Consider the following 14,046-nt stretch of genomic DNA (forward strand, 5'->3'; position numbering starts at 1 on the left):
ACTGGAACTCTTGTTCACTGGTGGTGGGAATGTAAAGCGTTATCATCGTTTTGGGAAAGTTTAGTGGTTTGTAATTACCATGTGACCCAGCAGTTCTACTCCTAGTTATTTACCTAAGAGTTATGAAAACTTATGTCTACAAAAACAGCTTGTACATAATTGTTCAATGTTCCAAACCTGGAAACAAGTGAAATATTCATCCACAGGTAAATGAATAAAGAGATGCATACTGTACTATTACTTCTCCATTAAGAGCAACAAACTACTGATGCATGCCACAACATTAGTGAATCTCAAAACATTCTGTTGAGGGAATGAAGCCAGATGAAAAGAAGTAATAGTGTTCTAGACTAGACAAAACTAATCTTATAATTATAGAGACGAAACCACTGAGTTGCCTGGGATGGAGGACTTGAAGGTAAGGGGCACAGGGGAACTTTTGGGGAGTACTAACATCTATAGCTTAATTTTGGTGTTGGTTATATGGAGAGAGAGATATATATATGTCATAACTTATCAAAGCTGGGTGTAGTGGCATGTGCATGTAATCCCAGCACTTTGGGAGGCTAAGTTCCATTGTTTGAACTCATGAGTTAGAGACCAGCCTGGACAAGATAGCAAGACCCCATCTCAAAAAAACAAAAACTTATCAAACTATACTGTTAAAATGGATACATTTTATTATACATAATGATGGTTTTTGCCATTAAAAGTAATTACTTTTGCACCAACCTAAATATAATTTAATAATGTAAATTATATTTCAAGTAAGTAGTTTGAAACATATTGGTCACCACAGAGTCATTAAATGTGCATTGATTTTATTTCTTTTTCTGTAATACAGTGATCACAATTTTTAAGCCACTCAAAGAATTAGACTATTGTTTGAAGAAGCCATTCTAGAAGGGTAAGAGTCAGGGCAGGAAGACCAAATAGGAGGCTATAGCAATAATCTGGATCAGAGATAATCTTAGCATCAAATTCAACAAGATTCTGTACATTAACCTTCCGTTGCTTACTCAATCAAGCCAAAAGTGGAGAAGAGGTGTTTTGAGACTCTTTGGTATACAGACTTGTGGTTAATTTTCTCTTTCTTATCTGTTTTTCAATTCCATTCTCCCAGTATACAGTCTTTGATTCTAGATCCTTTTTAGAATCTGCTTGTCAGGCTGACCTTCCCTCTCAGATGGGACTGTCCCTATGGGTAGCCTCTTTGACCCTGCTTCTGCAGCCTGTCCTCTTACCACCATTTTTTCACTCTCAGATGAGGCTAACCACATCCCTCCCCGCCACTCATCCATTGATGGCTGCTTCAGTTCACTTTGGGAGTAAAAAATTTGATAATTACTTGTACTGTGGAAGTAAAATACATGTGCGCCACCTACCGTATTCAGTTAGAAGCTGGTGTTGATATTTTGATTAATCTAGGATAGATATTTTTTTCCAAATAAGTTTGGAAGTCTGTGGAAGTGCATGATTTATTTTGCTCTCCAGCCAAACTATCCATTAAGTCATTTCATCTTCATATGATCCCTCATTAGATCAAGCATTGGCTAACTTTGTCTGTAAAGAACTATATAGTAAATATTTTAGGCTTTGTGGCCATATGATTTTTGTCATACGTGTTCAACCCTGATGTAGCATGAAATGAATGAATGTAACTAATGAGTGTGGCTATATCCCTGTTTTTATTGAAAACGTAGCATGAATTAGAATGTACATGAATTTGAATTTTACATAAATGTAAGAATGTAGAATGAATTTTACCTGTAGGCCATGTATTTTCGGAACCCTGCTCTAGATGATGATTGACCGTAATTCCCATTTGCCTAAGAAGTAATCATTGATTCTTGTTCTTTTTTTTCCTCTTGTCAATCTTATGCCCTAAGACCATTTTCATGCCACATTCCTTCTTTATATTTGGCCCTGTTTATCTAATTTGATTAAGACTAGTGAGAAGATGCTCTTGCTCTACATTTGATACAGCATTCAGTAAACTTTCAGAGTGATAAGTCTCATATCTATCACTAATCTCTAGTGTGCTCTAAGGAGATTTTTTGCAAGATCTTCATCAATACCTGTCAGTCAACTGTGGCTGTGAGACAACCTGCTTTTCTTTTCCCAGATTCTAGCTTTTCAGATCTGCTTGCATCTGACAATTTGTAATTCAATATTGGACTACATTTCAAGGAAAAGAAGGAGGCATTATTTATTTGCTATCTAGAAAACTGGATGTCAATGGAAAACTGTTGAGTACCTTTTATTTCCTGCAAGTTGCTATCAAGCAAACTGGATGTGAATGGAAAACTGTTGAGTATCTTTTATTTCCTGCAAGTTGCATGGCAGCTCAGCTATCCTAAGTTTTGCCCATAGGAAACCTCTGTAGATGATTGTGAATGGAGGGAGTCCTGAATATGTAGGAAAAAAATCATTGTGATATTTCACATAGAAGATGTTTAGTTAATGTTATATGAAACTGTTGAATAAGTGGGCTCAAAAAATTCTTTTTTTTAATATTTTTAAAGACAGCTTCTTCATCTTTAATGACCAAATATCTGAGGAAAATACTGTTGCAGATTTTCGATGATTGTAAGCCTAACTCGAGCAGGCTTCAAACCTGTTTTGACATAATTCAGATGTTTGTTAGGAATGGATATTACAGACTCATAGAATTTTATCATTGGAAGACTGCCTTACAAATCTTGGAATCTAATCTTATAGAATAAATACCTGGTGAGCTGATGTCATGAATTGGATATATTTTACCCAATCCAAGGTTCAATATGGATAACCCTTCTTACATTCTATCCCAAACACTAATGACCTACCCTGAAATGGATATCCACTCCAACCAAAGCTCAGTGTTTAACAGCATTTAAATGGGTTCTTGAGTGAGCAATAGGGACTTTGTATCTAAAGAGGAGAGGGAAATATTATGATAATAGTGCAAATGTTATTTTGCGTAAGAAAGAAGAAATAAATTGATTTTCTCTTATTAGTGTAGCATCTCATCAGTACACTCCTTTTGTAATCATGTAATCAAGACCATCTCTTACTGGTCAAAGAAAGAATTGTAAGAGTCTGCTTTCATTTCTCTTTGTATGGCCTTAATTTCAAATAATGATAATATATAGTAAATGTTACCTCCTTAATGGTACTGGCTTTAGAATAAATCATAAAATATGTATTGAACACCTGTTTCATGTAAGGTGTACTTAATTGGTACTATACTCATTTAAGAAAAACAGACATGAATATAGCTAAACTGATAAAACAATTTACTGAGTCTCTGAATTAAAAAAGATTGCGTCAGCATTACAGAACAATTCATTGAAGCTTTTTTTTAACATTTAAAAATTAACCCATTCAATCATGCTTTGAGTTGCAACCAGATTTCCAAAATAAACATTAAAAAGTTAAGCTATTAAACCATAATTTTGCTGTCCCTTTCATATAAAAGTACTTCTCCCTGATTCTCAGTTACTAGACATAAAATTATATTTGTTTTTATTCATAAACTCCATGGTCTTTGGAGAAAATTTAAATCGTAATGGAAAGCTATAAAGAGAAAGACAAAAATAGCAATTTCTTTTAGGAAAAGCTGGAAAAATTAACTTTCAGTATTTTAATCATCTTTTATTGTGAGCATTCTTTTTTTTCCTCTGAGACCTGGGGTCTCGCTCTGTCACACAGACTGGAATGCAATGGTGTGACCATGGCTCACTGTAGTCTCGACCTCCCATCTTAGCCTGCAGCATAGCTGGGAGTGATCCTCCCATCTTAGCCTCTGGTGTAGCTGGGAGTGATCCTCCCATCTTAGCCTGTGGTGTAGCCGTTAATACAGGTGCATGCCATCATGTCTGTCTAACTAAAAAAAAATTTTTTTTTTGTAGAGACTGGATTTCCCTATGTTGCTTCTGCTGGAACATTCTTAAATTTATTTATTTATACTATTTAAATTTTTTAAAAATAAATTACTTTATGAATAATATTTCTGTATTAACAATATGCACATTAAAATTTTGATATTCATTACTAAATACCCATCAGAAAGATCAGAGCAACCCACAACTCTACTAACAAGGCTGGAAAATGCCTATTTCCCCAAATCCCAGATGTTTCTAAATACTGCCAGTTATATTGATTTTTGCCCAGTTACTGGGACACCTATGTTATCTAATTTTTATTATCACTTCTTTGAGCACTGGTATGGTTTGTATTACTTGTCTATTGGTTTCTTTTTTTCAGTCATGAATTTCCTATTCATTTCCTTTACCTTTATTTATATTTTTTGAAATATTCAAAAGTTATTTGTAAGACCTTTTTGTATACTGGAGACATTTAACACTATGTCTATATACATATTTTTTAGATTTTTTTCATGGTTTATTACCTTTAAACCTTGTTTCTGGTTTTCTTCCCCCGTTATACAAAAATTCTTTATTGTTATGTAATTTAATATATATTTCTTTTCCTTTATGGTTTTTACATTTTGTGTTCTGTTTAGAAACACTTTTTCCACCTTAATATTATAAAATATTTATTTCTGTAGAGCAATAGTTCAATGATAATTACAGAACTGTATTTTGTTTCATCTATTTAGTATATATGACCTCCTTTGTGATTTAGTTTAGCTCAGTGGTTTTTCAACTTTAGCTACTCATGGAATGCCCTTGTCTTGATCTGTTTTTGTGCTGCTGTTAACAGAGTCCCAAAGACTGGGTAATTTATAAACAATAGAAGTTTATTTGGCTAGTGTTTCTGGAGGCTGGGAAGTCCAAGATGGAAGGATTACATCTGTAAGGACCTTCTTGCTGCATCCTAACATGGCGGAAGGTATCACGTGACAGGAGCAGGCTCCCGAGAGGGAACAAGAAAGGGCCGGACTGGCTTTTATAACAAACCCACTGTTGCAATAGTGACATTAAATCTGTTCATGAGCGCTGAGGTTCTGAAAGACCCCACCTCTCAACATGTTGCACTGGGAATTACGTTTCCAGCACATGAACTTTGAGGTACACGTTGAAACCATAGCAGCCCTGCAGTGGGACGCTTGATTCTCTCTCATGGGTACTGTCAGAATCCCTAGGGTGGGTCTTAGGCTCTGTATTTAAAAATACGTTCTTGTGTATGTGTGCGCCATGTATAACTGTAGCATTGTTCCAGATCTGGGCTTCTCGGCTCTTTTCAGACCCAACTCCCGTTTGTATGAGAAATACTTTTATTGCCCTCTCTACTGTCTTGAAATTATACAGGTAATGCAATGTATCTAGTTACATATTTTCAAAACATTAATATAGTGCCAAAATTGGAATATAAGGAAAAAGAAAATTAAAACCTATGATAAAATAATATGTATTTTAGTATGTAAATGCTGAGGTATGATTAGACTGGAAGACATCATTAGTCACATATTTGCACCTATACATAGAGTCACTGTGAGAAGGGAAGTAGAGATGCGGGTCAGAAGGCGTGCTGTATTGGTAATTCACATATTCTAAGTGGTGTTGCCTTCAGTGATATGACTTTAATTGAGTAATTTAGGTAAAATTCTTAAAATACAGTCTTCCTTTGATTTACCTAGAAAATTCAGTGCTGTTAGGATTATGTAAAAACAAGCTCTTTGTTTTTAAATGTAAAAGGAGATTTAGTTCTAGGCTAAGACAATTATAAACGAGTGTTCCATCTTCATAGAATTTGGTAGGACACTTAAAAGTTGCATTGGAGCTGGGCGCGGTGGCTCACGCCTGTCATCCCAGCACTTTGGGAGGCCGAGGCGGGTGGATCACCAGGTCAGGAGATCGAGACCATCCCGGCTAACACGGTGAAACCCTGTCTCCACTAAAAATCGAAAAAAACTAGCCGGGGGCAGTGGCGGGCACCTGTAGTCCCAGCTTCTCGGGAGACTGAGGCAGGAGAATGGCAAGAACCCGGGAGGTGAAGCTTGCAGTGAGCTGAGATCCGGCCACTGCACTCCAGCCTGGGTGACAGAGCGAGACTCCGTCTCAAAAAAATTAAAAATAAAAAAAGTTGCATTGGATTTGGATAATTCTTAATTTTGTAGGACTGTCCTACACAGAACGTCTGGCTCCTTTGGTTCCTGCTCATTAAGTGCCTGTAATTTTCCGTAAACATTGTGACAAATAAAAATACCCCCATAAATTTCTCAAACAACCCTCAAGATAGGTGTCACTCCCACTGAGAACTACTGATGTGGTTCATTAGTTTATGTTGTGAACTGTTATAAATACTATAAAATACATTATGAAAATGTATACATTCTGAAGTTGTTTTTTGAGTCATGCATGCACTGAAAGAATTGTGTTATAGATGTCATTTCCTTTTTTTTTATCATAAAACTCTTGTCTCCTTTTGTTTTTGCTTCTTAATGCAATATTTTAATTTCCTTTGTCTCTCAAGCCAGTTTATGCTTATTGTACATCATTGTTAATTTTCAGTTATGATAACAGAAAATACAACAGCCAATGTTATCAGCAAAATCTTAATTATATCCTGTATTGGAAGTAGTGTAAGAAAATAGGAAAAAATGTAAATCACGATGGTTGTCTTTTGAGAAATTGGCAAATATATATGACAAATGTGTCATTGAGGTCTTGACCAAGGTTAGTTTGTTGAGTGAAGATAATGCCTTTTATTTTTGTATGATTGTCACGTTTTGCTTCAAAGTCAAAAGGGGCTGCATAAAAAGATTTCCTTGTAAGCCTTTTCTGTGGAATGCTTCTATTTGTAACCCTTATGGTAAGATATGATAGGTGAAGCTGAATGATAAATTTTAGCAGTTAATGTTATAAAAAGAAAAGGAAAGGGCTGATACGTGGTACCATATTACAGACCAATTTTAAGTGGTATGATTGCTTTCTCTATTTATACCTAAATGATCTGATTTGGCTTTTAGATGGAAATAATGAACATATTTTTGCTGAAGCAAATGAGAAAATGAGTATATTTTCAGGCAATGATCTAGGAATAAGTTTAAGAAACATTTTGTCTAGTTTCTAGTTATTGTTGAGAAATAAGAGCTCAATATCAATTATGTTAAGGACCTAAAGTTGTTTTAACAGGAATTTCCCAAAATTTGGATGTTTAATTCCAAATGTTGTCATCTAACTGATGAGTTGTTTTTTATCTGTTGTACATTTTGTAGTTATTTCACCCTGGTAAGCTGTCAGGAGGCTGAGCTGCTCAATTAGGTTTTAACAGAGGGGTTATGGCTAATCTCATGTAGCTAAAATGAGCATTGATTAAAATCTGCTCTTAAGCTCTTTTGCCTCAAATTATCTCTGCCTTGTTTTGCTGAGTGCGAGCCCTGTTCAGCTGGACAGAGGCATTTGAACAGAGCCTAAGGTACTTTCTGATAGACCCATTGGTACTGTGTTATCTGTTCCTGCCTACACACTGTGTCCAGGAGAGCATCTGACAGGTTTCTCAGCTTCTAGAATCAAAGGAAAACTTCCGCCAAACTTATGATTCTCCCTTCTATCAGTGAAAAACCAAAAAAGTCCACACTCTTGTTTCTTGTGAGTGCAAATGAATGTAAATTTGTTAGCTTAACCCACTCACATGCAAAGACCGGGTGAAAAAAAAAAATGTGTGTGTATGTATATATATAGGTATATCTGAGTCAGTGAATACCAACCTAACTTCCTAAAGAGTGACAATAACAAGCATGGGAAACTGTGTTAAATAATTTATACACGTTTCTTTAGTGCATTTAGAACTTTTAGGATGCTAAGTATATTTTGAATCTCTAAATAGGGTCAACATGATATTGTGTTTTTAAAACTTACTTGACAATTGTACCATATATATTTTAGGCCTCTTAACACATATTGGTAGTTGCTAATTGCTAGTCCGGGACTAGCCCCCTGATCAACAGAAGCTTGTTGTTTCACTGAGTTGTCTTTTAATATTATGCTTTTCAGTGAGTACTGATATTAAGAGTCATATGAAAGGCCATTATAGTTGTGAACTGTTGTTAAGGACATTGTTCAGTGTGTTGATTACCATTCTTGGAATAAATCCCTCCTGTGATTGAATCTTGGTGAAACTATTTGTTTTTACTTTCTGTCAGTTGAGAATTACATAAACCATCATGCCTTCTTTTTTGCCTTGCTTGTGAGGCAACTCAAATAAATGTACAAACACTCAAATGTAATGCACAAATTATTCAGCTCTAATGTTTAGCATGCTAAGAATTTTTACTCTCTTTATATTTAGACAGTCTGATAGTTAGATATCAGCTTTTGAGCCTTTCTTTATCTCTAATAGAGGGATAATACCTACCATTTAGATTATTATGAAAATCAAATGAAACGTGCTTTGTTACTTGCTTAGTCATGTGTCTAGTACCTTGTAGAATGCTAAGTAGATGCTAGCGTGCTTTCCTTTTTCCTCCTTCCATAATTTTAATATTTTCTGTTTCTGGTTTTGCAGTCTTAGTTCATACACATCTTCACTTTGATTCAGCTCGGTCTTGTTTAGAAGTGAGTGAAGTGTAAATACCAAAACAAAAGTTACGAACAGCACATTGAGAGCGTTGTCACAGAGGAAGTGAGGCAACCGTGAGTAGCATTGATGGAAGGAGTGACACACCTGTTAGAAACAACGTCTCCACCATTTGGGTTGCTAAGAAATAGAAGACAGACCAAGCTGTCACCCAGCAAGTTGACATGGATAGTCGTTCTGAGCAAAATACTGGCTTGACATTGAACCTGAGTCACAGTTTTGAAGTAGCTGCAGCTCTTGAAACTTTTGGTTGTGCTGTATGTTTCTACTGCAGGTGGAAGTGACAGCAGTCCCTTTAAGGAAGATTTTATAGACCCAGAAATTGGGGAGCAGATTTCTAATTTTTGAAATAATAATGAGTAGGGGTATCAGGCATTTCAGTAATGGAAATTCCAGTTTTCAGAATATAACGTGAGAGACATTTGATTGAGGCTGCTTCTCACCAGGGCTACATATTAGAGGACCTGGATTTTATTTCCATATGAAAGTGATTCTGTGTGAAAACAGCCATGGCCTTTCTGATCCAAAGCTCAGGGATATCAGTCCGTTCATCCGTACACTGGCAACTGACTCAGTGGTCTCTTTAGCTAGACCAGCACACGGCTAGGATCATGGCTTAGGTGACCCTATTGTTTGTCATCAAAACCAGAACTTTTTAGAGTGAAAAGGGGCACTATTAATATTTAAGCCAGGACATAGATACAAACTGGACATGTCATGATTTTAGCGAACAGCTCTTTTTATGTTGCTTTTAAAACAAAGAGGTTTTATATTTGGGGGTATGTTAGCCCTCCTGATATTTCTGTAGCAGCACAGAAATTCAGAAGGCTGTCATCCCTGTTTTGAGTCTTCTGAACCATGTGTTTTATTTTCTAATTTGGAGTGACATTTTCTTTTTGTATTCAAAATGATTATTGTTGAATCCTGTGTAATCAGTTCAAAGACCATCTTATACATTATTAAGTAAGCTAGAATGGCTCTTTCTTTGGGCTCCACTAGCCAGGTTATAACCAGGGGACAAATGAAAGCACAGAGGTGAAGCTGAAGCTTTTAATGTCCTTGCATAGTAATTGCATACTTGGCAAAGACTCATCCTGGATTATTTTCAGATTTAGAATATTGCTTTTATTTTCTATTGTGCAATTACATTTTGACTATTAAAATTTAATGTTCATGACTCTCGATGTTCAAAAGCAGTATAAATGAAAGTTAAATTTTAGGTCACCTATGTTCTCCCCACTCTTGTCTTAATAGAAAAAAGCTTGGCCGGACCACAAACGGGAATGCAAATGCCTTAAAAGCTGCAAACCCAGATACCCTCCAGACTCCGTTCGGCTTCTTGGCAGAGTTGTCTTCAAACTTGTGAGTATAAAACTCATGAAACATAGCTGGGTTTTGATTAAATGAGCATATGCAGTTGCATTTTCAGGTATACCTCAGAGATGTTGCAGGTTCAGTTTCAGACCACCACAATAAAGCAAATATTGCAATAAAATGAGTCTCACAAATTTTTTGGCTTCCCAGTAAATATAAAAGTTATGTGGACATTACACTGTAGTCTATTAAGTGTGCAATAGCATTATGCCAACAGAAACAGTGTACATACCTTAATTAAAAAATACCTTTCTAAAAGTGCTAAGGATCGTTAAAGCCTTCAGTGCATCATCATCTTTTCGCTGGTGGATGTTGATGGCTGCTGACTGATCAGGTGGTGGTTGCTGAAGTTTGGGGTGGCTGTGGCAATTTCTTAAAATAAGACAACAGTCGAATTTGCCGCCTTGATTGCCTCTTCCTTTTGCAAATGATTTGACTGTAACGTATGATGCCTCACAGCAGCATCACCCGGAGTAGGTTCCATCTCAAGAAACCACTTTCTTTGTTCATTCATAAGAAGCAACTCCTCATCTTTTCAAGTTTTATCATGAGGTTGCAGAAAATCAGTTACTTCTTCAGGTTCTACTTCTCTCTGTTTTACAAAACGTTTTAGCTTCTGTTTTAGATTCAGGGGTACATGTGCAGATTTGTTGCATGGGTGTATTGCATGATGCTGAGGTTTGGGGTATGATGGATGCCATCACTGAGGTAGTGAGCATGGTACCCAGTAGCTAGCTTTTCATCCCTTGCCCACTTCCTGCTCCTTACCTGCCCCTTGCATCCCCCAGTGTCTGTTATTCCCATCTTTGTGTCCATGTCCACCCAATATTTAGCTCTCAGTTATAAGTGAAAACCTGTGGTATTTGGTTTTCTGTTTCTATGTTAATTCACTTAGGATAATGCCCTCCAACTGCATTCATGTTGCTCCAAAAGACATGACTTCACTCTTTTTAATGGTTGCATAATATTTCATAGTGTTTATGTATCACATTTTCTTTATCCATTTTACTGTTAATGGGCACCTAGATTGATTCCATGCCTTTGCTATTGTGAAAAGCACTGTGATGAACGTATGAGTACATGCATCTTTTTGGTAGAGTGACGTATTTTCCTTTGGATATATACCCAGTAATGGGATTGCTGAGTTGAATGGTAACTCTCTGAGAAATCTCCAAACTGCTTTCCACAGCGGCTGAATTAGATGACATTCCCACGGACAGCTGACAAGTGTTCCCTTTTCTCTGCAGCTTCGCCAGCCTGTGTTATTTATTTATTTATTTATTTATTTTTTGAGACGGAGTCTTGCTCTGTCACCCAGGCTGGAGTGCGGTGGCGCGATCTCCACTCATTGCAAGCTTCGCCTCCCAGGTTCACACCATTCTCCTGCCTCAGCCTCCCGTGTAGCTGGGACTACAGGCGCCCGGCACCTCGCCCGGCTAGTTTTTTGTATTTTTAGTAGAGACGGGGTTTCACAGTGTGAGCCAGGATGGTCTCGATCTCCTGACCTTGTGATCCACCCGTCTCGGCCTCCCAAAGCGCTGGGATTACAGGTGTGAACCACTGCACCTGGCCCTGTGTTATTTTTTGATTCAATAATAGCCACTCTAACTGGTATGAGATGGTGTCTCGTTGTGGTTTTGATTTACACTTCTCTGATGATTAGTAACGGAGAGCACATTTCCTATGTTTTTTGGCCACTTGTATGTCGTCTTTTGAGAAGTGTCTGTTCTTGTCCTTTGCCCACTTTTTATTTTTACTTTTTGAGACAGGGTCTCACTCTGTTGCCCCAGGCTGGAGTGCAGTGGCGTGATCATGGCTCACTACAGCCTCAACCTCTGGGGCTGAAGCAATCCTCCTACCTCAGCTTTCCGAGTAGCTGGGACCACAGGTTCCCACCACGCCCAACTAGTTTTTGTGTTTTTTCCTTTTTTTTTTTTTTTGGAAAGACGAAATTTCATCATGTTTCCCAGACCAGTCTTAAACTCCTGGGCTCAAGAAATTCTCCCACCTTGGCCTCCCAAAGTGCTGGGATTATATAGGTGTGAGCCACTGTCGTGGCCCTTTGTCCACTTTTTAATGAGGTTGTTTGTTTTTTACTTGGTGAATTGCTTAAGTTCCTTATAGATGCTGGATATTAGACCTCTGTTGGCTGCATAGTTTGTGAATATTTTCTTTGATTCTATAAGTTGTCTGTTTATCTGTTGCAAGTTTTTTTTGCTGTGTGGGAGCTCTTTAGTTTAATTAGGTCCCACTTGTCAATTTTGTTTTTGTTGCAATTGCTTTTGAGGACTTAAGTCATAAATTCTTTCCCAGGACTCATGTATAGAAAGGTATTTCTTAGGTTTTCATCTTGATTCCAGTTCCTTTGTTCTTTCCATCACATCTACAGTTTCTTTCTCTGTTTCAGTTCCTTTTTTCTTTCCATCACATCTACAAATACTTCCTCTACTGAAGTCTTGACCCCTCAGTGTTATCCACGAAGGTTGAAATCAAGTTCTTCTGAACTCTGGTTCATGTTGATGTTTGACGTCCCATGATTTACAAATATTCTTAATGGCATTTAGAATTGTGAATCATTTACAGAAGGTTTTAAAATTTACTTTGTCCAGATCCATGAGAGGAATCAATATTTGTGGCAGCTATAGCCTAATGGAATACAGTTTTAAAATAAGACTTGAAAGTCAAAATGATTCCTTGATTCAGGGGCTGCAGCATGACGGTCGTGTTAGCAGGCATGAAAACGACATTTGAGTTTTTAAATATCTCTGTTAGAGCTATTGGGTGACCAGATACATTGTCAATGAGCAGTAACATTTTAAAGGGAATCTTTTTTACTGAGCAGTAAGTCTCAACAGTGGACTTAAAATATTCAGTAAACCACGCTGTAACAGATGTGCTGTCATCTACGCTTTGTTGTTCCATTGGTAGAGCACAGGCGAAGTAGATTTACCACAAATAGTAAGGGCCCTTGCATTTTAGGAATGGTAAATGAGCCCTGGCTTCAACCTAAAGTCCCCAGCTGCATTAGTCCCTAAAAAAAGTCCACTTGCCATTACTGGGTATATACCCAAAGGATTATAAATCATGCTGCTATAAAGACACATGCACACGTATGTTTATTGTGGCACTGTCCACAATAGCAAAAGCTTGGAACCAACCCAAATGTCCATCAATGACAGACTGGATTAAGAAAATGTGGCACATATACACCATGGAATACTACGCAGCCATAAAAAGGATGAGTTCATGTCCTTCATAGGGACATGGATGCAGCTGGAAACCATCATTGTCAGCAAACTATCACAAGGACAAAAAACCAAACACCACATGTTCTCACTCATAGGTGGGAATTGAACAATGAGATCACTTGGACACAGGAAGGGGAACATCACACAGCAGGGCCTATTTTGGGGGGGGAGGGGGAGGAATAGCATTAGGAGATATACCTAATGTAAATGATGAGTTAATGGGTGCAGCATACCAGCATGGCACATGTATACATATGTAACAAACCTGTAAGTTGTGCACATGTACCTTAAAGTATGATAACAATAAAAAAGAGTCCACTTGTTCTTTGAAGCCAGGCATCGAATTCTCTCTAGCTATGAAAGTCCTAAATGACATCCTCTAATATAAGACTGTTTCATCTACATTAAAAATCTGTTGTTTAGTGTAGCCAAATTCAGTTATTTTTGTCAGGTCTCCTGGATCATTTGCTGCAGCTTCTATATAGCACTTGCTGCTTCACCTTGCACTTTTTTAGATTACGCATGTATGCATGTATGTATGTATGTTTTGAGATGGAGTCTTGCTCTGTCACCCAGGCTGGGGTGCAGTGGCATGATCTTGGCTCACTGCAACCTCTGCCTCTTAGGCTCAAGTGATTCTCCTGCCTCAGCCTCCTGAGTAGCTGGGACTAAAGGCACCCACCACCATGCCAGGCTAATTTTTTTGTACTTTTAGTAGAGACAGGGTTTTACCATGTTGGCCAGGCTGGTCTCGAGCTCCTAACCTCAGGTGATCTGCCCGCCTTGGCCTCCCAAAGTGCTGAGATTATGGGCGTGAGCCACCGCACCTGGCCACCTTGTGCTTTTATGTTATGGAGATGGCTTCTTTCCTTAAACCTTATGAACCAACCTCTGCTAA

The 14,046-nt window shown here is 37.6% G+C and overlaps 1 protein-coding gene across 11 annotated transcripts in view; it reads left to right on the forward strand.

Moving 5' to 3' along the window:
• LOC105474705 (SET and MYND domain containing 3) overlaps positions 1-14,046 on the forward strand; it is an 813,173-nt gene that overhangs the window by 163,355 nt on the left and 635,772 nt on the right. For 10 of the 11 annotated variants that reach the window (XR_011607705.1, XM_071069323.1, XM_071069331.1 and 7 more), the window contains exon 3: positions 9,781-9,888. Coding sequence is in view for 9 of the 11 variants with exons in the window: in XM_071069323.1 (XP_070925424.1) it covers positions 9,781-9,888 (108 nt within the window). In the remaining 2 variants the exon portion in view is untranslated. Of the gene's footprint in view, positions 1-8,563; positions 8,583-9,780; positions 9,889-14,046 lie in introns of those variants that run through there. The other variant, XM_071069353.1, reaches the window with a different exon arrangement.

This window comes from Macaca nemestrina, chromosome 1 (genome assembly GCF_043159975.1).
Source record: "Macaca nemestrina isolate mMacNem1 chromosome 1, mMacNem.hap1, whole genome shotgun sequence".
Taxonomy (NCBI): domain Eukaryota; kingdom Metazoa; phylum Chordata; class Mammalia; order Primates; family Cercopithecidae; genus Macaca; species Macaca nemestrina.